The 23,194-nt window shown below is 34.0% G+C and overlaps 5 protein-coding genes across 6 annotated transcripts; 3 read left to right on the forward strand and 2 right to left on the reverse strand.

The window, feature by feature from the left end:
- Nucleotides 1-236: 236 nt before the first annotated feature.
- On the reverse strand, nt 237-15,881 carry AGO1 (protein argonaute-1). 2 transcript variants are annotated; one of them, XM_090102990.1, is made up of 15 exons: nt 15,733-15,881; nt 15,217-15,554; nt 14,941-15,141; nt 14,617-14,860; nt 13,378-13,600; nt 12,893-13,138; nt 12,454-12,619; nt 12,061-12,185; nt 10,315-10,499; nt 9,905-10,071; nt 9,034-9,182; nt 6,729-6,906; nt 6,158-6,349; nt 5,339-5,508; nt 237-4,990 (listed from the first exon to the last, which is right to left on the reverse strand). In XM_090102990.1, the coding sequence occupies exons 1-15, from the start codon at nt 15,749-15,751 to the stop codon at nt 4,852-4,854; spliced, it is 2,742 nt and encodes a 913-aa protein (XP_089959116.1). In that variant the 5' UTR covers nt 15,752-15,881; the 3' UTR covers nt 237-4,851. The 2 variants fall into 2 exon arrangements, with proteins under 2 accessions (XP_089959116.1, XP_089959115.1); XM_090102989.1 differs by having other exon boundaries at nt 6,729-6,918.
- A 435-nt stretch (nt 15,882-16,316) lies between these two features.
- Nucleotides 16,317-17,574, forward strand: mRpL53 (mitochondrial ribosomal protein L53). Its single transcript, XM_090103417.1, has 3 exons — nt 16,317-16,507; nt 16,967-17,094; nt 17,203-17,574. Exons 1-3 carry the CDS (start codon nt 16,362-16,364, stop codon nt 17,355-17,357), a joined length of 429 nt encoding a protein of 142 aa, XP_089959543.1. The 5' UTR covers nt 16,317-16,361; the 3' UTR covers nt 17,358-17,574.
- LOC149907870 (uncharacterized) lies at nt 17,364-17,574 on the forward strand. Its single transcript, XM_090103419.1, has one exon. It carries the CDS (start codon nt 17,364-17,366, stop codon nt 17,535-17,537), a length of 174 nt encoding a protein of 57 aa, XP_089959545.1. The 3' UTR covers nt 17,538-17,574.
- A 90-nt stretch (nt 17,575-17,664) lies between these two features.
- eIF3e (eukaryotic translation initiation factor 3 subunit e) lies at nt 17,665-22,833 on the reverse strand. Its single transcript, XM_090102992.1, has 9 exons — nt 22,645-22,833; nt 22,452-22,568; nt 21,989-22,156; nt 21,743-21,865; nt 19,258-19,499; nt 18,966-19,100; nt 18,633-18,827; nt 18,007-18,241; nt 17,665-17,774 (listed from the first exon to the last, which is right to left on the reverse strand). Exons 1-9 carry the CDS (start codon nt 22,738-22,740, stop codon nt 17,748-17,750), a joined length of 1,338 nt encoding a protein of 445 aa, XP_089959118.1. The 5' UTR covers nt 22,741-22,833; the 3' UTR covers nt 17,665-17,747.
- LOC149907872 (uncharacterized) lies at nt 19,722-21,099 on the forward strand. Its single transcript, XM_090102993.1, has one exon. It carries the CDS (start codon nt 19,892-19,894, stop codon nt 20,876-20,878), a length of 987 nt encoding a protein of 328 aa, XP_089959119.1. The 5' UTR covers nt 19,722-19,891; the 3' UTR covers nt 20,879-21,099.
- Nucleotides 22,834-23,194: the final 361 nt, after the last annotated feature.

Raw genomic sequence — 23,194 nt, forward strand, 5'->3', positions numbered from 1 at the left:
TAAATCTGCTCCAAAATATTAAATACCTACCTAACAAGTTGATGTCAACAATGAAAAATACAATACAATCTTAGCAGATTATAAATTATGTATGATGAATTGTGTTATACGATTTCATTTGATTACATAACATACCGTTTACATTTTACTTGATGATATAATAATGCATTATGAAACAAGGTCGATATGAGCTAGCGACACAGGGAAGTCTTTAACAAAAGAAATAAAAAACGATATTTTAAATAAACAGTTTTATTTAAACCTATTACATATAATATGTCCATCATGCGCTACATTATCTCTATACCTATTTGTTACCAATGTGTAAATGGATATGATATAAAAATAACCAAACGATTATACAGTGGCAATTTTGACGGTTGTGTAAGACAATAAAAATATGTAGTATAACGATGGCGTAATTTTATCATTAAAAACTCAAAGCATTTTCACAATTCACCAACTTATACATAAACCTATCAAGTATGTAACACAAGCTTACAATAAACGTTCAAGAAACGGTAGCTTCATTTTGTTCCAATAGGCGTTACATATTTAATCAAATTGTAAACAAAAAAATATATTATATGAAATCTGAGATCTACTATTTTTTAAAGAAAACTGAAGCAAATAGGCGCGTGTTTACATTAGATAAATCCTTGGTTATTAAACCTAATTTCAGGTTAAAAGAATAATTTTTCGTAACTGAGGCGGATGATGTTAATGGTATCTATAAACACCTCTATTATTATCAAACCAAGGATGCTTCTTACACTTTACAGCAAAAAAAAAAATAATTTTGACACATAATTGATATTTTTATGCAGCTGTTTTATCAAATTCAAATAAATAAAAACAAATTTCCACTCTTAGTATCTTATACAATTATTTTGTAAGGAGAATAGTTCATACTTCTTACGTCAAGGCGCGTCGTTAAATAATCGAGGAGGGCCCCAGAATACATTTTATTTATTAACTATACAACTAGATTTGAGACTACAAATTATGTACAGTTTGCAATAACAATTATGTAAGGGTTATTTTTAAGATGGTTTGAGCTGATTTGGAGATATGTGTACATAAACCCAGCTTATTTCTCAGTAAATCAGTATAAGGGTTTGCGAATATAATGGTGCGTGTATATAATTGTCGTCCATTGTCTTTGATATGTTGAGTTTGTAAAATGTAAATAAGAACTTAAAAATAGATTCCTAAAAATAACATATTTCAAAGCCCTTGTATGAGAAAAACAATATCTAAGACGTTAACTTAATATTTATTTTGCACAATTACACTAATCGCAAAACCTTACATATAGAAAGAGTTACCTTTAAGCGTTATTAGACCAATACATAAAAGTTAATAACAGTAGTATATCAATACATGTTTGGCGTGCTCCATATAATATGAAGAAGACGAAGTTGTCTTTTTCGACTACGGACCTTTATTTCAACGAAATACCCTGCACGAAGAAATTTGGAATCTATGTTTACAATCTATATCAAAATCTTAATTAATGAAGCTGTTTCACACAATAACGTGCATTATAAAAATATCTTCTACTCATACATAGTACATACTACGACACAAGAAGCGATATCTCTATCCGAGTGTTAATAACATTAAAAAAGCAAACAACGAAATTTTTATACTTAATTTAGTACATATTACAACTTTTTTATTATTACTATTTCACCTTAAATCCCTGCTGCACCTTCCTCTGGCCCCGACATACAACTGTACCAGGGAACCGACCATCGTTCATTAGTAAAAACTATATTTGTTCAAAAAACTTTTATTGTTAAATTATTTATGACTATTATTAACGTGTTGCAGGATAGGATTTCGTCTGATTTTACAACTAACTAGAATGAAAGCGCTGGTTTAATTAAGTATATTTTACACGATTTTGTGCCGATTTCAAAAGATGCTCATATTTTCGAGCTGTCAAATACATTTATATGATATTTCATATCAGATAATATAAAATAATTATAACTCAATAGCTAAAAATAAAAAAAATACTTATTACTAAAAGGCGGCAGAGAACCTTACTTTTGGTATGGAGGGGGTTAGTGGTCTTGAAATAAGTTTAATATTGCATATTGGACTAAAAATCTAACACTTACCTATACTACTTATGAATAAAGAGCTCTTTAAATTACTTACAACTAAAATCGATCCTCGGCATTAAAACGATCCCCACCTCGAGCATTATGTGGCACGTGCGAAATATTATCATTTAACCTGGGGTTCGTAATATTATACATGATCTTGCTACGACAAAATATAATTATACGTTCATCTTCTTGATTTAGTACAGATGAAATAATAAAAATTTGTCAATTTTCTTATTTCTATTTGTATGAAACTGTTTAATGAGTCCTCTTCACAATCGAGTGCGTTGGCCCAACAAATGATCGTCGATATTTGCCGCTGTTACGGCGATTATGAATAAACATCTACAATGACGGCCGATCAAAGACATTTAGGCCCTCTATCGTGATTGCCTCTACTCGCATTATGAAGAAGGCCCATTACATAACCAAATACATATAAATATGTTTATAGTTGCAACATAACTTATGAAACACATCACTATGTATTCTTTATGTCTTTATTGCTATAATGTATTTGGAAAATATTCCGTCATAACATGAAAATAAATTTTGTTCAGTTGATCTTTAGAAATGCAGGCGGTAAATATGATATTGTCGTTTATCAATACCTTTAGATTGAAATGTGTTTGTAGAGATTTTATATAGAAATTTTACTATTGTGTCTCGTTTTACTTTAAAATGTTTTTGACAATCAATGAAAATGAAGCTATTTAAAGTGATATTGTCTCATAGTTGTCGTAACTACGAAATGGCGTGGTACCATTTTATGTCTTTAAGATATATTTTTAAACATTTCATTATAAATGATGTGGTCCAGAAAGGCGGTTTTTTAGTTAGAGTTACACACAGAGAGAATTATTTTAATCATACGCAATTTAATTATTATAGCAAGCAAACACATACAAAAATAAAATCCTATCTTCCTAATTGCAATCTATTTTACCATTAAGAGCCAACAAAACGAGTGAGAGAATTCGAAATTAGGTTTTCCTATGATCTATTGCTGTCGCGCTATGCCTCAAGCCTCCCCCGTAGAGCGCGACAGGAACAACTGCAGCTCGGGCCGAAAATACCAAGGAAAATTACGCAAATTGACGTTCCGTAGTCCCCTGTTTCCTCCTCCAATACCGATTTATTTACTTTTTTCATAATTGAGTAGAGAAAAGTATAGGCTATGTTGCTACGTTTTGCTTTTTTAAGCTATTGCATAGCTTCTATCGCGGGCCTTGAGCGCGGGGACCGAATCGACAAATTCCGTAACGAAAAACCTCACGCTCCCCAACTCCGACGGGCGGAGGTGTGGCTTGAAGGTGTGGAGGAAGGAAGGTGGAATTCCTCCATCGAAAAAGAGAGAATTCACGACTAGTCTACTCGACTGGCCGGCCGTAAAGGCCCCAATGGATTATGTCGGAAAGTTGTATATATAGCTCTGTAACGAAAAAATTTCGCTTGCGGGATTCAGAGCGAGGTGTCGCTACAAAGGCATAACATGCAATAGCTTTACCGCGGCAGTTCCCGAGTGCCACACGTCGTTTTTTTATATAATGTTCAAAAATTAGTTTTATGGAACGGAAAATCTATCCTATTTCTTACGTTTTGAAAGATTCTTTTTTAAGAATTTATATATGACAAAAAGGAAAACGTAGGAACATGGCTAAAGTTACCATAGATTAATAGTAAAAAATATATTGCTCTAGTGGCACAATCCAGGGAGGAAAAAGGGGACTACGTTTGTATGGAAAAAGGGCTCTTTTGCTTGCTCTTAATACAATGTTTAAGACGTCCAGTAAATATCCAGTCCAGTCTATAATGAAATGCATTTTGCATTTCTGTTCGAAGATTTTTTATTTGTTTAATATTTAAGGACAAATTATTAACTGGTAAAATAAATCAATGAAATCAGAATATTTATATCGATTATTTTTAAGAACATTAGTTTATTTGCTTATTTAATTTTTTTCTTAATTAGGAATGAACGGATTTCACCCTTAAGGCTCGTTCTCACAACAAATGTATCATACAATAAAGTATTTGTTTAATCGTAATTGTCAATTGTATTTTAATGTCGACACTTACGATTTTGTAGATTTAAAAAAATCATAATACCTTAATTAGTAAAAGACTCTTCTGTTATATATCGAGAGATTTTATTTACATTGCCTTCGATAGCAACCATCATTGAAGAGCTACCTTCTAAAGTTACAAGGAGATATTAGAGCAGGATTAATGAAAATATTTTAACTTTTGAGGAATAGCTGAAAAATTAACCTTTAGAAATAATCGTTAGAAGTTTAGTTTTTAGTTTATATTTATCCAGTTATATTTAGCTGTGCCATATCTCAATATGTCGAATCTCAATGACTCAAACAAAAATACAAATTTATATAATAAATGAGTCAAAAGCGCAGCACTAATATTAACAGCGAAGCGTCTGATCATCGTATCTTAATACTTGATTTTACGAACATCGACATTAAGCGCGAATTGCACTCGACGAAAAATAAAAAGTCCGTCACATAACCAAATTAATATTGCTACAAATTCAAGACCGGGCGGTCGTACGATTGCGGGCGTTAAGCGTGAATAAATGCCAAAGACCGCCCATAGACAATCGTGTATCAAGTGAGCGCGGGAGTCGTCGCCGGAGCGACGCGTGCGGGCGAAGCGTACGGCTCCTTGGCGACGTCGTTGCCATGGCGACGCGTGGGAGCCGTAACCATGGCAACGCGTGTTAGGCGAAGTACATGACCTTCTTGGTGACGGCGTGCACGGTGATGGCGCGCGCCATGGCGCCCGGCGTGCGGTCCTCGCTGCACGCCGACTGGTGGCTGCCCTCGCCCGAGTCGTGCTCCTTCTCCACCAGGTGGTACCTGCGCACGAGCACAAACATTTTGTAATTATTTAATTAATATGCTACATATATTTTGTCTAACGAACATATAGTTGTAAAAGCATTATTCATCTATTTACAACAAATTTGATCCCACGGCTTCACTCTACTTACATACCTGCAGGATAAAAAGTAAGGGGCCGTCCCGACACTTCATGATTTTTGGCATTTTTTAACCAAACTTCGTAAACCAACCAAAATTCGTACAAAACGATCAGATGATTTTATCAGGCATCAAGTGTGAGTAACAAACATCCTAATCAACACACATTCTTACAAACTTTCGCGATTAACATATGTATTAGGATAAATCCTAGCCAACTCGTACCTGGCTCGGAAAGCAACAAGGTGCGCGTAGTATGCCGGCGCGGGTATGGACACGGAGCGGGTACAGCGCACGTACGTGTGGCACAGCTGGTACGTGAGGCACTGCAGCTCGTCCGACCCGAAGTGGTTGTCGTCCCACAGCACGTGGTAGTGGGACGGCCGGGATGTGCCCTGGATGTTTACATGTTTTATAAGTGTTTTCTTTTTTTGAAGTGAAAATTTCTTTAGCGGCGTTGGGTATAAAATCTTAAACTCGCGTCAGGACACGTGGCCTGATCGAAAAAGCGTAAGACGGATTTTTTTAGCCCTTATATTCCATCCATGCGTAAGACGGATACCATTCCAAAATATCAAACATGCTGAACGTTAATAATCAAGTTTTCACTTCTGCCGGCACTCCCAGAGTGCAACCCGTCTCTTTTTTGTTTTAAGTTTAGGTAAATAGGCCTTTGTCCCAGCAGTGGGAACGTATATGGGCTGATGATGAATAGAGAGGGTAGGCCACAAACAACATTTTTTGTATAAGCGACAAGATGGAACATTTTAGTTTTCCCATGACCACGCTTGCTGTAGTGTCCGATACGTCGGGTTAAATATTATAGTGAATAATTTTTAAAATCTGTTAATAATTCTTTAGTTTCTTAATCGTTTCAATTTCATATTACAAATGGAACATTTTTACTGGGATGGTCTCTAAAATTATTAATTTGTAAGGCAATTTTTACCACACTGCTTTATAAAACACATTTTTTCTCATTCATTTACACATTTTAGATAACATTACCATAGATTAAAAATGATCCTTCGAGCCGGATCTTACCTGTATACCCTGGTGACTGCACAAATAGAAGTCGAACTCGGTCGGGTGCGTGATACCCAGGTCCACTGTAGTACCGGCGGGTATGTTCCCGGATTTACCCGACTGTTCGCGCTTGTCCGCGCAGAACAGCCGCGTGTGGTGACGCTTCTGCACCACTATGAACGTGATACCCGGCTTGTACTCCGCTTCAAGCTGTGGATTTTACGATTAATGCAAATTCATATTAGTATTATAAATCTTCGAATTTAATGCTGGTTAAATTATAAATATACAATTAATAAGATTGTTTAAATAATAAATATGCAATATATAAAAGATACGTATAAACATTTTGATAGATTTCACTTGATGTTAATTTTACTGCAGATTTGGCTGGATTAGATGATTTTATCATCTTCATTAAAATCAAATTAGTTTTATATTTGTTTTAATTGGTATATAGATTAAAATTTACACCAGTAACGTCTATTATTGGAAATAGGTAAACTTGCCTACCGGAGAAATTACTAGATTTCAATAGCGAATACTATTATTTTTGTATCCATATTATAGTCCAATAGTGCAAACATACCTTGATACAAGCTTCCCTCACGGCCGTCAGCTCATGTTGCAGCACATGTATGAACTGTCCCTCAGATATTCCGTCACGATACATGATGATACGGTGCGGCTTGAACCCGCCCGTGCTCTTGTAGAACATCAGCAACAATTCCTGCACCATGCTGCTTAACTCATGGACTATCTCCTGCCTGTCATTTTCACTATATTAATCGATGGTTACCCGTTGCTGCCATAGAACACCACAATTTTTGTTTTTACGGGAGGGACTTGGGACTCGGCTGGGAGAGCCGCAGACATTATAAAAAGTTTAATGGCGTCTGTATTTATTTTATTTAAAATTTAATTAGGCCGATTTTCATTTCATTCATTGAATTCAAGACTTGGGGAATATTGGGATCTTATAATGATAGTTTAATTTATACATTTCAAGGTGATGATAATTGAATGATCGTGAGTTCGATTTAAAGTTTCTCCTTCAAATGCTGAAAATAGGAACATCAAAAAAAAAAACTCCAGCTAACAAGCTTTTCTAACTAAAAAAAAATTATATTACTAATATGTAAATCTGCTCATTCTCTCTATTTAATATCGGCTCAGTAATTTAATCCTTAAAAATCAATAGCGACCAATGTTTATAACTTTGTAAGTTAAATTATTATATTATTATATGTATTATAAATATATTAGAATACTGAAGAAACAAATTGTTTGAAAAATAGTAGTTTAAAAGTTCTGTACTTCAAAATTTTCAAACATGAGCACTTTAACACCTGAAAATGACAAAAATCCAGCATGCGCAAAATCACTTTCTAAGTAACATATTATTATCAGCACATTCTAAAACTTTACTACTTACTTTTATTGACTTTTATCTTCTATACCAGTATATCAATGATTCACATGTGTATTTATGTGTGTGTGTACATACGTGAATCATTTATTTACTAGTAAAGCAGATAAAGTATTTTCTAAGAAAATGTGATTACTATTTTCCAGATAATCTCCAATCCTTCTTATCATATCAACATAGTATTTCGGCGAAGTGACGTAACTATTAAATTAAATAAAATAAACAAACTTAATAACTTATAAAGCGTTCTATATCATAAAAAGATATATTCTAATCTAAGCAATGGGAAATTAATATCACTGATTTACTACTACAGTAGTTACGAGATACGCAAAAATTCTTACAAAAAGTTGTTTATAATGTAAGACGGGACTACATTATTATAAATTTTACTATATTTTGCGATATATCAGATAAAAATAACATGCAATAATTCTAATCTACTTAACAATATTTCACAAAGAGAAATTACACCACTACGATAACAAATAACAATTGACGCCAAACTTAGAATGTCATGCCTGAGTAAAACTTACCAGTGTACTTCCAAGTTATTTTAAACTAGAAGAACCTAGCTCATGTCATTACAAAAATATAAAATAGCGTTACGAATTATTGTTTCCATCTTTTTCGATTTTTACGTAATATTAGAGGGCCTTCACATTACGGCGTTAGTAGCGCGGCAGCCGCGCTGCAATTTTGAAGTGTGACGCACTTCATTTCAAAGATGGATACCGACGGGGAAACATTTCAACAAAAAAAAAGTAGGAATAAACAATGCACATAATTCTTTGAAGCTTTTTTTAAAGGTTATTGACAATTGTCTCATCTTGAGTCTCCAAGCAACGCTCATGAATTTCCAAAATTAATCGTTCAGTATGGAACTCGCTCATTTTGCAGTACTATTATATTGACGTGCGCTTGCAACACTGGCTCATCGCTGATTAGACAGAACGCAGTAGCCGCGCTGGAACCGAGCATGACCCGCTTTTGTTTATACTATTCTAAGGGCCGATTTTTCAATGCTTGGATAAAACTAATCCGTCCAATAAAGTATTACACGATAATATTAAAATGTCATGTAAACTGTCAAATAAGGGCAATTAGAATACGTTTTTAAAATGGTAGTTTTATACATTATTCGACGAATAAGTTTTAACCAAGGATTGAAAAATCAGCCCTAAAACTCAAACATTTATTTATTTAATCAGACTTCTTCTAGAAGCAATTTTGATTCATCATAACATATACATTTACCACCGATCCGAAAAGCAGTATCAATAGAGAAGACCATCATGTCAATATTATAATTTAATTATGAAATCTTGACATCTCCACAGTCACGCAGCTACGTCGCCCAAATGTGAAGGCGCTCTTAGGCGCCAATTTGCCTAGTTTTATTTATAACCTATTCAAAGGGCCCTATCGTAAAATCCTTACCAGTACCATAGAGCATAGTACCCACCTGTGTTGCTGCACTCGCACTGTGGCCGCGTACCGCGAGGGGTGCGCGTCCATAGAGCCCACCACGGCGGCTATGGACGGCTTCTTGTTGTCCCCCGCGGGGGGGTGCGTCACGTCCACGCCGAGGAATATCACCGGCTCGTTGAATACCTAAAAATAAATATTTTTTTTGACGTGCAGTAAGGGCCTTTTCACACGACACCGCGGCGGCAGCGATTTTGGCCCCCGCGGCATAAAGACTCGCCGTCGCCGCCGCGGCGTCGTATGTAAGGCTCCATATATAAATCAGGCAGACTATCGCAGCGACGCCGCGGCGGCGACGGTGCCGCTGCCGCTACGGGCTACGGCATAATGTGTAAGAGGCCTAAGATAATACGCAACTTAGGTTGAACAGCTAATAAAATTATTTAATGTTTGTTTAATGTTTTGGAACGAAGTTCCTTATCACACGGTACGCTGACTAAGGCTTGGCGAGCGTCACAAAAAATCTTCCCGACACTTTTTTCAAAGTCTATTAGCATTCCTTCACTTCTTTCATTTATCATTTAATTCCTAAATTAATGTAATTATACCCTCTGTAATACTTATTTCAAAACGAAAAGAACTTCATTCCAATCAGGGGTCCCATATGTGACGCTTCAGAATTTTTTTTTTATGTTGACACTGATTGTAAACGATTTAGAGCAATAATGCATCAATCATCATATTATGTACTTTGTGTAATCAAATCTAATAATATTCCAGATAGATTAAAAATTGTCTGTCTGTATTTTTTTTTCTTATCAATTTAATTTTCACAATTTAAACATATAAAATTCCTGAAAACACCACTGAATACTATTTAAATTCATTTATGCTTTAGTCATACTTACTTTAGGACGTATTGAAGGTACAAGGATTGAGTTGATACCACCAAGTTTGACATTGATTTTCAGGCACAAATTGCTCAGGGTCTGTGGCGATGTCTTGTTCACATTTTTCGCTTGTACACACTGTGTTGCCATGCCAAGTACTGTGTCGCCTACTCGCTTCACTTCAGCTAAATTAAAATAAACAAGAATTGATTAAGCTACAAATTATTGAAAACTATAAAAAGTGAAGTGACATAATAAAATGTACTTTAGATTTTTTTGATTATAATATACTTTTTTTTGTGAGAAAAAGATACTATCAAACGGTATCAATGTTCAAAATTATTCTTTTTTGCTCCTCAATAAAGATATTTACAAAAAATCCGACACAAAAATCACTATACACTATAATAAATTAAATGACTAATTACCATAAACAGGTGTTTTGCCAGGCAATACAACAACAACAAGTTGTAGTTGTACAAAAGTGGACTTCAAATATTTGAACATAGGCTCAACTTGGTCAGGTCCCGTTGCATACTTGCAGAAGCAAGGCTGGCCTATTATAGGCATTCCTGCGTCATTTGATATCCTTTGAAGCTGCTGAGTAAAGTTTCTATAAAAAAAAAATTAATAAAATATACAAATGTTTGCTATCTTAGCTATCGTTAAGTGACACTGTTACTCTAATTAGGGTTCCGTAGCCAAAATGGCAAAAACGGAACCCTTATAGTTTCGTCATGTCCGTCTGTCCGTCTGTCCGTCTGTCCGTCTGTCACAGCCGATTTACTCGGAAACTATAAGTACTACAGTGATGAAATTTGATGGGAATATGTGTTGTATGAACCGCTACAAAAATATGACACTAAATAGTAAAAAAAAGAATTGGGGGTGGGGCCCCCCATACATGTAACTGAGGGATGAAATTTTTTTTTTCGATGTACATACCCGTGTGGGGTATCAATGGAAAGGTCTTTTAAAATGATATAAAGTTTTCTAAAAAACATTTTTCTTAAAGTGAACGGTTTTTGAGATATCAGCTCTCAAAGTCGTAAAAAGTATGTCCCCCCCCCTCTATTTTTATAACTACGGGGTATAAAATTCTAAAAAAAATAGAGGTGATGCATGCTAATTAACTCTTTCAACGATTTTTGGTTTGATCAAAGTATCTCTTATAGTTTTTGAGATAGGTTGATTTAACTGTAATTTATTATATTTGCTGCTACGGAACCCTTTGTGCGCGAGCCCGACTCGCACTTGGCCGGTTTTTTTTTAATGATTTTCGTATTTTTTTGGTATCACCTGTTGAACTGGTTTCCATTATTAAAATCATTTTAAAGTAGTAATTTATTTTAACACCTTTTATTAGATTGATATGTATGAATATAAATAATCTTTGAATGTGAATTCAAAGATTATTAATTATATTTATACTTTCAACCACTTTAAAAGCGTCTTATTGGAAATTCATTTTTACACATACTCACACCAACATCTATACAATAATTTCATTTATATTATAAGTTTAATTTGTTGAATGAGACATAAATATAAAATATGGTTACTTGTTGTTTAATCTATACTTATAATAAATCTGTAGAGAGGCCAATTCTGTACATGAAATATATTTAAAAAAAAACTATGAAGGGGTGATAAGGGATCGCTACTGATGCCAAAAATGCAATCAGTAAAATTTTTGTCTGTCTGTCTGTCTGTCTGTCTGTCTGTCTGTATATTCGTTATAGAAACAAAAACTACACGACGGATTTTAACCAAATTTGGCACAATTATTCTTCATACTCCTGGGCAGGTTATAGTAAAAGAATCATGTAAATCGGTGTAGAAACACCAAAGTTATACATGAAATACGCTATAGGTCATCGCGCGTGAATTACATGCCATAAGGATTATTTTTGTGTATCAGTTGCCGCGTTCGACGCGCTTCGCGGCGGGAGCTATAAAAAGGCGGCGGGTCCGCACCCGTTTCGCGTTGTCACGGCATCACGTGTGAACGGCTGAACCGATTTCGATAATTCTTTTCTATTATATTCCTTGAAGTACGAGGATGGTTCTTATGTAGAGAAAACGTAAATATGCACCACGGGCGAAGCCGGGGCGGACCGCTAGTTATTAATAAGCCTTCTAATGTCATAAAAAATATGTATTATTTTGCTTACTTAAGTGCATCCTCTCGTACTGTCCTTTGCGGTGCGAAACACGCGATGGCCCACACTCGTATTTCAACGCCCATGAAAAATTGCTTACCGCGCATGTCCCAAACACCTTGGTTGGGTAAAGCTTGCTGCGAAAGTAAACACCATAATGCAACTATTCTTTGACAAAATATTTTTTTTACCTGTTTTAAATTATAATTGTAAAAAAAATAGTTATTGATTTTTTATTTCATTGTTCCCTGATTTTGTTAATTCAATGAAATTGAGCAAATATTGAATAAAAATTAAAAGATCTATTGGAAACTAATAAGAAATGGTAACAAAAAAAACATTTTTTTTTTATTTTTTTAACGTTTTTTATCATGTATTCAAAATAAAAAGAATGAAACGTATTACTTGTCCTCCCAGTGAGGAGACTCGGCCGCCATACTGCAATTTCGGCGGCGGCAACACTCGACCGCGGACTTCCATCATGTTGTTAGATATTGTGAGACCAAACTCTTTTACATACAAGTCCGTATTGAAGTTGGCGCGACGAACTAAGTTGTTGATTTCGCGCTCCCTGTTTTATTAAATAATAGGGATACTATTTAGTTAAACAGAAATAAGATAATAAGCCTGTAGGAATAGATATTTTTCAAACATGATTCAAGATTGTTCATTATTCAACTTGGCAAATATAAAAGATAAAATCTAGAATTATTTTTTCAAATTGGAAAAAAATATAATTTACAAATCATTACTCCAGGGAATTTTCGAAAACATACTTATATTCATAGTTTGTTGTATGAAAATTAAAATTAAAATAAATAGCAAATGTTAAAAAAACACTTACCTGTCTGGTGCAGATCTTGCCGTAGCCTTAATCATAGTAGAAGTTTGCATGTCCGTTAGTTTCTTGATACACCTCTGTCCTGGTACAATATTACACACTTCTAGAGGCAAGTATGTGTGCTTATGTTCTTGACCTACTTGCAAACAGGGCAAATGTGGGTATCTCAGTTTCATTTTGTATTTGTCTAGGAAATATTTAGCTACAGTACACTCAACCGTTTGACCATTCTCCAATTGTAGAGGAAATCTGTAATTTAATAATTAATTTAAATATTTATGTGAGAGTTAAAAATTAAGGATAACATTTATTGATCGGAATTTTTTTAACTGAGAATGGATAATTTACTGCAAAGTATAACACTGAATATTAAACATAATAAAAACCTAATAAGGTTTTAGTTTTTTCAACAAAACAAAACACTTTAATATATCTTTTTTGAAACTTTTTTTTCCTTTGTAGCATACACAATTTAAAACAAAACTTACGATTGCATCTGAGCCGGCCTTCTAGTTACATTACATACTCTATATTTTCTTTTCATTGTACCGCAGTGAGTAATTTCAATCTTTAGGCCTTTGATTTCCTTTGTAAATTTAACTCTCTGTGAATCCGTCAATGGCTTCCTTTGGTCATTAATGTCCCGTATATCCAATACTTCGCACATAAATTCTATAACTGGTTGAGCTTTGTAAAATGCAGTTGCCGATACTAAAAATAGTAAATAAAAATAAAATACGGCATTGAAAAACAACTCTAATAATACACATTTGCATCAATTAATAAGATATCAATGTGAAGTTAATGAAGCTTAGTTATTAATTAACAACTTCCTTATGGGATACAAATTTTGCATCTGTTAATAATCTCAGAAGTAAATAACATGAAAACTACTTTTTCCCTAAATGTGTATAGTTAACATCCAAAATGATTTAGTCTGATGTAATATATCACAGGAAAAATTATGATATTAATAATAAGTGTTCAGGCAAACTTCACACTATTTAACAATTTCTGCTTTTATTCTAATAAGATAAAAATCATCAACTGAATTTTAAACAAATAGCACATGCAAAATGCTCTCAATAAAGTTATATTTTAGCAAAATAAAAACCGGCCAAGTGCGAGTCGGGCTCGCGCACAAAGGGTTCCGTAGCAGCAAATATAATAAATTACAGTTAAATCAACCTATCTCAAAAACTATAAGAGATACTTTGATCAAACCAAAAATCGTTGAAAGAGTTAATTAGCATGCATCACCTCTATTTTTTTTAGAATTTTATACCCCGTAGTTATAAAAATAGAGGGGGGGGGACATACTTTTTACGACTTTGAGAGCTGATATCTCAAAAACCGTTCACTTTAAGAAAAATGTTTTTTAGAAAACTTTATATCATTTTAAAAGACCTTTCCATTGATACCCCACACGGGTATGTACATCGAAAAAAAAAATTTCATCCCTCAGTTACATGTATGGGGGGCCCCACCCCCAATTCTTTTTTTTACTATTTAGTGTCATATTTTTGTAGCGGTTCATACAACACATATTCCCATCAAATTTCATCACTGTAGTACTTATAGTTTCCGAGTAAATCGGCTGTGACAGACGGACAGACGGACAGACGGACAGACGGACATGACGAAACTATAAGGGTTCCGTTTTTGCCATTTTGGCTACGGAACCCTAAAAATGGAGACAATAGTTTTTAAATATACACAAAATTTACCATCAATATTCAACATCATTTTCCATTGGCTTGGTCTTACAGACTGATGGAAACCAAACCATACTTCACGACCACCCCCGAGTGGGTGGTAATATCCCTCTGGAGATGAGAAGAATGAACGTCCAACAGGTGTATACATCATGGATGGTAAATGTCTCATTACAACATCCAAGGCCAGAATTGCATCATATGGAATCTGTCTAGTACGGCCTTCCAAAGCTTCTTCCAACGCAAACAATGACACCTTAAATTGATACATAGTTTAAAACTTTGTAAAAAAAACATAGAATGATTATTCTTATCAATCATAAATAAAACACATACCTGTGCAACCCATTTAATTGTCACTCTGAACACTCTATCTTTACCTTCGCCGGGCAAAATTACTTCCAATTCAACTCTATCATTACCAATGGGGAGCGGATCTCTGGTGTACAGATTGTTTCTACCATCAAACACTGGTTTCAAAGCACCAAATATTTTATTATAACAATGAACCATAGTTTCAACAATTTCTCTATTTACCTGTAATAAAATTAACCTTTATGAGTATCTTGTATGATATCACACAAAAATTTTCCCATTTGATTTGTACTTTACCTTTCTAGGACATTTATCTGGTTGTATATTCACATCATAGTGATGAACAAATCCTCTTGGCATGGATATTTGAAAATGGTTGGCACGTAGCATAATGGGTCGGCCTTCATGACCTAAATTAGGTCTTCGTGGGCAGGTGAGTACATCAGGCATGTCTGGTGGAGCAGCAACTGGCGATACTAAAGATAATCCCCCAACTCCCGCTGCAACTCCAGTGGGCGGTGCACCAGTAGTCGGTGCAGCGCTGGGAGCCCCTGGTGCTGCACCAGTTGTGCCAACTGGCGTGCTAGCAGCACCCGTAACACCCACCGCCCCTGCACTAGTCTCCCCCGCTGGAGCTAAAAAACATGAAAATTTATTTACGTTCGTAAATAATAATTCCGCATACCAATATTACCATATGCTTTATAAATTCTAACTTATTAGTACTTCTAAAACGTTATTTAGGACAACCAAACAAAGGATGTAGCTGCTTTCTGACTCGTGGTCGTAAATACATAATGGGTGAATACTTACGTTGGCCAACGGGGTACATCTTGTAATATGTTTATATCAATTTAAATATATAAAACAAATATTGTACAAGTTACAGGTTTGAAAAAAATCAACTATACATTAAAATTATGTGGCTTTGAACTACGAGTAAGCTGGAATTTGACGTCTAATCTAATGGATTGGAATAGATAATAGCTATTTTGACATATCATAACCATTGTCAATCCATAAATACGCCTCATTTTCTTCTCTATGCTTTTCTCCCGGACTATGGATAATTATTACACAAAATATAATTTAAAATATTTTTTTATATACATCAACTTATTTAACCGACTTTAAAGAACTAGGCAAGAAACATTTTTGAATTTTCATTACAATAAGATAATATATAAAAAAGGACCTTGTGTGCCGAGCACACGTGTCAGAAGTGAAAATTCTTTGGAAAGTTAGAAAGATACGAAAATCGTCGCCTTAAAATTTTACTCTCAACGTGCATATAGAAGTTTCACTTCAATAACTTTTTATTATATCAGTCTGTATCACTACTTATTAGTAGTCTGTATAGAGTATTACATAATCTATGGTACGATGTGACAGAAATCAAAGTCAGTCGATTTTGATATTTGTGAACCAGAAAAGTCCTGAAAATGTCTATCCCATACAGTGGTACTTTCAGGAGATCGGGGGGTGTAGTTTCAGCGATAGGAAAGCAATTACGGGCTGTAAATCTCAAAGCAGCCAAGAGAATAACTGTTAAATTTGATCCTTTCGGTGAAAACGTAACACACACAAGGTAACAATAATATTATTGGGTTATATTCTAACCCTTAAAACAAAGATAAACATTGCAATTATGGTGTCTATTTTTAACTAGCTATTTAATTTCAATGTGTTGAATTTAGTGCATTATATGTGTTTGTTTTACCATATTGTAGCTAACTTATAATATGTAATATGAATGTAGTCTTTTCAGAATAAGATAATATGTGAATTGAGAGTTTAAAGGTAATCCCACTGGCAATGTTAGATGTACACACCAAAATTCATTTATATTTTTTGTATCTAGTCATTTCTTTAATTTGAAATTTATACCAATGCATGGTTTATAAAATGAAATGTCATTATTCTCATAATAATATGATTCATATAAAAAATAACCTTTTTAAATTATGTAGCTGTTATTGAGTAATCATTGCATTTGCAGTTGCAAATATTATAAGTTTTAAGACAAAATTTATTTTTTTCTTTTCAGAAATTTTCTACATTACATCAGCTCTCCTAAGATATTACTGACAAACCCAAACTGTGTGTTAAAAACTGAAGTTATCTGTGATAGATCTGAACCAACGGTCGACATAAACCTCTTGCCATCCATAGCTGGTATGAAATGATTAGTTGTAAATTCTTCAAATTAAATAAAATTTGAGTATATTTCCTCAGAGTAATCTTCCTATAGGTATTAATAATGACTTTTCAAATTTATTTTAGAAAAAGCAAATATAAAAGGTGTAACATTAAAAAGTGGAAATTTAACTTGTTTGGAAATTCTTCAACTGCTGAACAAACACGTCTCATCTTTAGCACCCCCAGAACAAGTTGTAACGCAAACCAAATTAGAGAAAAAGAAAGGTAAAAAGAAGTAATCTACAATGACCAGAAAGGGAAACCTGCATGTAGTTGAGGAGCTGTACAACCAAATACCAGCATTTACAGATGTCTTCTCTGAAGACAGTTTCTACGTTTTTGTGGTCTTTTTTGTTATGTCCACAATTTTGGTTGCCTTCATCCTGTCTAGATTTATAACAATTAAGCCTGTAGAATAATATTGTAGTTATCAAAGATTAAATTTAATATGATTTATGTTTGTTTTTATTTTATTCCAAAATGATGCCCTAATTCAAAGTTGCTGGAAAGAGTATTTGGGAAAGTTCACCATAATAAAAAACAAAGTGTGGTAAGAATATGTATATTTTATAAAACTTTATCATTTTACAAAAATGAACAAATTTGAGACACCGTAAATTACACTTGGCTTAGAATTCTTGTGCTCCCCAGCGTATCTGCAATGAGAAAAAATCATATTATACACATGCCATTACCTTTTATTTTATTCCAAACCAAACTACATTTACTTTCCATGCTTGAAGTTATATTAATTTAACATAATATTTTTTATGGTAAAATAAATTGAGACTATAATTCTTATTTTATGTAAATTTACAAACCATTTAGCCTACATAAGATATGCATTGTAATTTGTAAACCATACTATAAAACATTTAGGTCACTTACGTCTTGATTGCGAACTTTCTGTTTCCTTTCCACCAGTGACGTCAATGCTTCTGACCTTACGGACAGGGAGTCGATTCTCTCAACTAACTGTTGGTACGGTGACAGCGGCTGTGCGCCCATCACCACGTGGCCGAGCTTCGAGTCGATCTTTGCGTCTAGACGCGCGTTACGGATCAAATTCACGATCCAGCACTCCGCTTCGTCCGGTTGCATACTTAAGTTTTCTGCTAACATTCTGTAAAAGAATGGTCAATTATATTTTCATAAAAATCATTTACTTATAGAATTTACCTATTTTAAGACTGCAGCAAAAAATTCATAATATTATTATTAAACACGAAACTATGTCTGTCTATGTATTACATTTTCTCAGGTAAACCATAGCAATGATTTGGATAAAATTATATGAATTAATTGGTATGAAAATATAAAGACAAGGTCAAATATAATTTAAAAATTTGATCCTGAAGGTCTGAATACTTTTTCCCGTGGTTTTATACGAGCGTGAAATCGCGGGAAACATATAGTTTTAAAAATGTACCTATCTAGTTAATTTGTCTAAAATATATCGATTATATTAATAACTTCAGTAAAGGGGAAGAAATCGAAGTAAAGTTCCCACTTACCCAATACTGATAACTTGGTGGATACGGCAAAAGGTTTCGAAAATCATCAACCTAGCGTTCTCAACGAATTCTTCGAGACACGCGATAAGGAAGAAATCTGTGGAGAGCACAGCCTGGCACTGGTTCAACTTTCTGCGTGCCGCTTCGAAATCGAAATTGACGTATAAGTGCTCAATGAACTCGGTGATCGGATCCCTGAAATTTTAATTAAATAATAATTGCAGTTTGAAAAATATTGTGTCAATAGCGACATCTATAGATATGGTGGAAAAAATCCATGCGAAATGCATGTTATTTTGTAAAATTCATAAGCATCTACCCTAACTCACATACCTGTAAGTGTAAGCCTCCTGTTGGATAACTTTTACAAGATCCTTGAGGGCGTTCCGTCTTGAACGGTTTATAATAACGGCTGTCGCCAAATAACGGAGAATGTGGGGACACATGGTTTGGATTGCGTTCAAATACCTGTGGAAAAATAATAAATGCGTTATACGGAGATATGTCATAGGGTAAGGTTAAAATCTTGAAAATGCTCTATGGTTTAAAATCTTGAATGGCTCTGGTATACTGAAACTTTCGTTTTTCCTGAAACTATTACGAAAATCGCACTTCAAATACTCACAATGGTCTGTACAAGAACATCTCAATGATCAGGTCACGTCCCTTGACGTGGTTGAAGAACACAAACAGTGACCAGTGTACGAGCCAAGTGCGTTGCTGCAGAGCCTGCATGTTGCTAGCAGTGGCTCCCGCGCCACCGTTGTCGATGAATTCGCGAAGTTTCGTCAAATCATCGAGAGCTCCATCCCAATTTTGCACGAGAATTTCGCTAGCAAGCTTGCCCCACAATACAGGTAGATAGTTCTAAAATATGGTAATACATAATTGATTAGTCAAAGCTTCATTTTAACTTTGTAACCTTAAGATTACAACTTGTAACATTGACAAGCATTGACCATATTTATTTAGTCCACTTAGCCCGTTTGGCGTATCGAGCCGAGTTAAAATATCTTTCCCTAAATTTGATTTTCCCTAAAGTTTACCGTTCATGACTATGACACAAAAATAGAGATAAACGTATTGGAAAAAGAGAAAAATATCCGGTCCATCATAATTAAAAAATTTTTATCACTAATTTCTATTTATAAAAACCTTTTTGTTATGCCTTGCTTTTATTCATTTTTTTATGTTGACAATCTCTCGTAAAAAAATATTGGACGTGAGCGTGACAATTTATCTGCTGCTGCCGGAGCAACATGTCGACAAAATTAATTATACACAAATTAGAGAACGGTATTAATTCAAAGTCATTATCAATTATTATCGGGCAAAATGAAGACGAAGAATGTACATTTGGTGAATGGCTAGAAGGTAAAATTGACGTAAAAAAGAAAGATATAGAAAAATCTCGATTGATTGTGCAAATCGTTTCAGTTGACGATGATACCAACCTAAACATCGAAAAATGTGCAAAAGAAATAAACAGTTTAAATATCAGCAATGCATCACAATTGCATATTAAAAAAAATGAAACGGAGAAAAGTCCACTTAAATTAACTTCAAGTATAGAAAGTATATCCAATAAAAGAATTCAAGACAATTATGAACCAGATGTCAATTTACTAGAACACAGTCTTGAAAAAGTAAAAGAAAACAATGCTCGATTATTGGATAATATTCATAAGTTGAATAGAACCTTGATATACACAAAAAAGAAAGAGTTATTCGATATAAATTGCCCAAGGCCAATGCGATCGTATCCCTGCAATTTATGTGGAAAATCTTTCGTTTATGAAACAGGTCTCAGACGACATTATTCTATGAGACATGCAGGTATCAACAAGCAACCACGTTGGCAGATAATTTTTACTTGTACAGAATGCTTCCAAGTTTGGCCTCATCGGGAATTAGCGTTAAAGCATTCAACCTATTGTTGCAAGCCTAATAATACAGATTGCGTTAAAGAAATAAAGACATCTTTACTCCTGCAATGTGAGTTTTGTGAGAAAGTCTACACAAGTATACCAAGACTGCTAAAGCACACCAGAACCCACACAACCGATAAAAATTACAATTGTAATGCATGCAACCTATCTTTTGATTCCTATAAGATGGCTGAAAAACATTGGATTTTATGTCCTTGGCTACTCATGTGCTATAAGTTTTCTTTACCAAAAATGCTACTATGCAATGCATGCGATCGCAAATTTAGAAGCTATGATTATTTATATAATCACAGGTAAGGGGATTTGTTATTAACAAGATTTATATTACGATTGAAAAGCTTATACCAATAACTTTTTTTCAGATATAAAGTGGGCCATTTTATCCTAAAGGTATGTAATGAAGCAGAGACTAATTTGACACCAAATATGGTGTATCAATGTGAGACTTGTGCGCAATGTTTTCCAGGAGTAACGCATCTTCAAGCACATCGAAATCTATGCCACCCATCTTTCAATCAGCTTATGCTTTACAACAGCTTGTATGTATTTCTTATGTATTTAATAACCTATTGTACGTTTTTAAATTAAAACTATTATACAATTCTTCATACTTTTAGGAATTCAATTGAAGACAGTGAAACTTACGATTCAAGATATAATTAAGCAGTGAAGTCATGTGTGACAATAATACTGATTTATTTACAATATACGAAATAAATTAAAGATTGCTGTTTTGTATCATTAAAAATGAGTAGAAGCCCAGTAACATCCTGCGTGGCATTTGCCGCGTGAAGCTCTGTTTCGTGCCTTGCTCGTATTGCCACTGTTAAACATATGGGTGGTTTGTTAAATTTCAGCTAAACAAACAAATAAATGGCTCAGGCTTGCAAATTGCAGCTGCCAAGTTGTTCAAGTACTGCTTTCCCGTGGCCAATGTATTGTAATATTGCACGCTGGGTGGTTTGTGTTACTACTATTGGTTAAGATTTATAATTTGAACGCAAAAGAAGTAACAAGCATATATTATAGTAATTAACAAAATTCAACAGATTGCGTTAGAATAATCAACTGCAGTTTAAACTCAATTGTATATTATTTTGCAACTCTATGCAATTTTGTAATGTAAATTTTTATGATAAATAGAATATTGAAAATTTTTACCTTATCAGTAGGTGACATGACCAATTGGCAAAAGTAGAGGTATGAAGCAGACTCCACATAGTTACCACACTCATATCGGTATTTTGCCAGCCGATACATGCTGTCTATCATATCAATTTTGAACTGAAAAAAATTACAATTGTTTCATTTAATTAATCCTTTTCTTGTGTATGGTTATTCATTATAATCAAATAAACAAATAAGAAAAATAAAAATGTTAAGTACTAATTTTGAATAGGTATTTACCTCAAATTCCTTATTTGTTGTCAAGTAATTGATGAGAGTTTTAGGATCCCTCATGGTTTCCATTGTCTTCATGACATCATCACGTTGCATTAATCTCAGTACTGGTTCAACTGCATCTTGAAGCTCTTGCAACTGTGATAGTACAACACCTCTGCGGGATTTGATTTCCTGTTTCAACATAAATTTACATTTAAATCATGTTAATAATGCCACCTTTAATGTTAATAAATAAAAATAATGGAAACAAACAGTCACATTGAAATAATAAAACTGTATTCTGAAATGATAAGAAGTAATGATATAAATTAACATCATGTATCTTACAATAACAAATTTAACACAGTGAAATACTATCAACATACAAATTATATTTATAATGACATTGTATGTGGCATCTTTTAGGTACTCTTGATTTATATAAATAATGCGATTATATAAAATATTTACAATCATAGAAACTTACTTCTGGGGTATCTTCATCAGGGTACAACAACCTTCTTATGTCTATCACGTAATCTATCATGTTAGTTTTACTTAAGATTTCCAGTTTTGCCTGCAGTAATTCTGATTGATCATACGTCTGAAAACAAAATACAAAGATTTTATAAAGACTTTATACCCGGTTATGCATCGAAATACGGGAACATGCATGTTACCTCTTTTGCTGCCAAGAATTCTAATAAAGGGAACACGAGATGTCGATCTAGGTATTGACCTATTTTAAACGTTAGATCAAATTTAGAATAACTCATGATTTACGTTATTTACTTTATCCTTTCACAAAATAACCAAAAATCTCTCGTGTTCAAGACAGAAGACTTGACAGACGACAGCTCACAAGATCGTCATATTTCATTGACAAGCGTCATTTATGTGTTGACCTCAGAACAAAGAATCCTATGGAACTGCCGTAATTGTTCAATTTGACGCGGAAATAATAATGATATACCCATCTCTTTCTCACAACAGTGGTTTTACCTTAGAAAAAGCATCTACACTCTTTTTATTAGCGCTCTCTTCATTGGCATCGATGTACCTTTCAGTGGTACCAACTCTACGTCTTTTTACGTAGATCTACGTACTTTAAACCTTTCTTGCAAACCTACGAATTTTAGTCCCAGAATCTACGTATTTTCTATCAAAATTATTCAAATTTGCAAAATAGACTGAATGGGCATAATTACCTTTACTTTCGCAAAAAAAAAT

Source organism: Colias eurytheme, chromosome 6 (genome assembly GCF_061535395.1).
Source record: "Colias eurytheme isolate Ceu_HAF_F1 chromosome 6, ilColEury1 Martin Lab GWU primary, whole genome shotgun sequence".
Classification (NCBI taxonomy): domain Eukaryota; kingdom Metazoa; phylum Arthropoda; class Insecta; order Lepidoptera; family Pieridae; genus Colias; species Colias eurytheme.

Excerpts from the sequence above, each read along its gene's own strand:
- AGO1 (XM_090102989.1), bottom strand. Across the intron at positions 12,620-12,892 it reads GCAAGATCTGCACCAGACAG|GGAGCGCGAAATCAACAACT; the intron begins GTAAGTGTTTTT and ends TTAATAAAACAG. Across the intron at positions 6,919-9,033 it reads GTGCGAGTGCAGCAACACAG|TGAAAATGACAGGCAGGAGA; the intron begins GTGGGTACTATG and ends CGATTAATATAG.
- mRpL53 (XM_090103417.1), top strand. The coding sequence starts at position 16,362 with ATGTCTATCCCATACAGTGGTACTTTCAGGAGATCGGGGGGTGTAGTT. Across the intron at positions 16,508-16,966 it reads GAAAACGTAACACACACAAG|AAATTTTCTACATTACATCA; the intron begins GTAACAATAATA and ends TTTTCTTTTCAG. Across the intron at positions 17,095-17,202 it reads CCTCTTGCCATCCATAGCTG|AAAAAGCAAATATAAAAGGT; the intron begins GTATGAAATGAT and ends AATTTATTTTAG.
- LOC149907870 (XM_090103419.1), top strand. The coding sequence starts at position 17,364 with ATGACCAGAAAGGGAAACCTGCATGTAGTTGAGGAGCTGTACAACCAA.
- LOC149907872 (XM_090102993.1), top strand. The coding sequence starts at position 19,892 with ATGTCGACAAAATTAATTATACACAAATTAGAGAACGGTATTAATTCA.
- eIF3e (XM_090102992.1), bottom strand. The coding sequence starts at position 22,740 with ATGAGTTATTCTAAATTTGATCTAACGTTTAAAATAGGTCAATACCTA. Across the intron at positions 22,569-22,644 it reads AATTCTTGGCAGCAAAAGAG|ACGTATGATCAATCAGAATT; the intron begins GTAACATGCATG and ends TTTTGTTTTCAG. Across the intron at positions 18,242-18,632 it reads CACCAAGTTATCAGTATTGG|AATGTTAGCAGAAAACTTAA; the intron begins GTAAGTGGGAAC and ends ATTCTTTTACAG.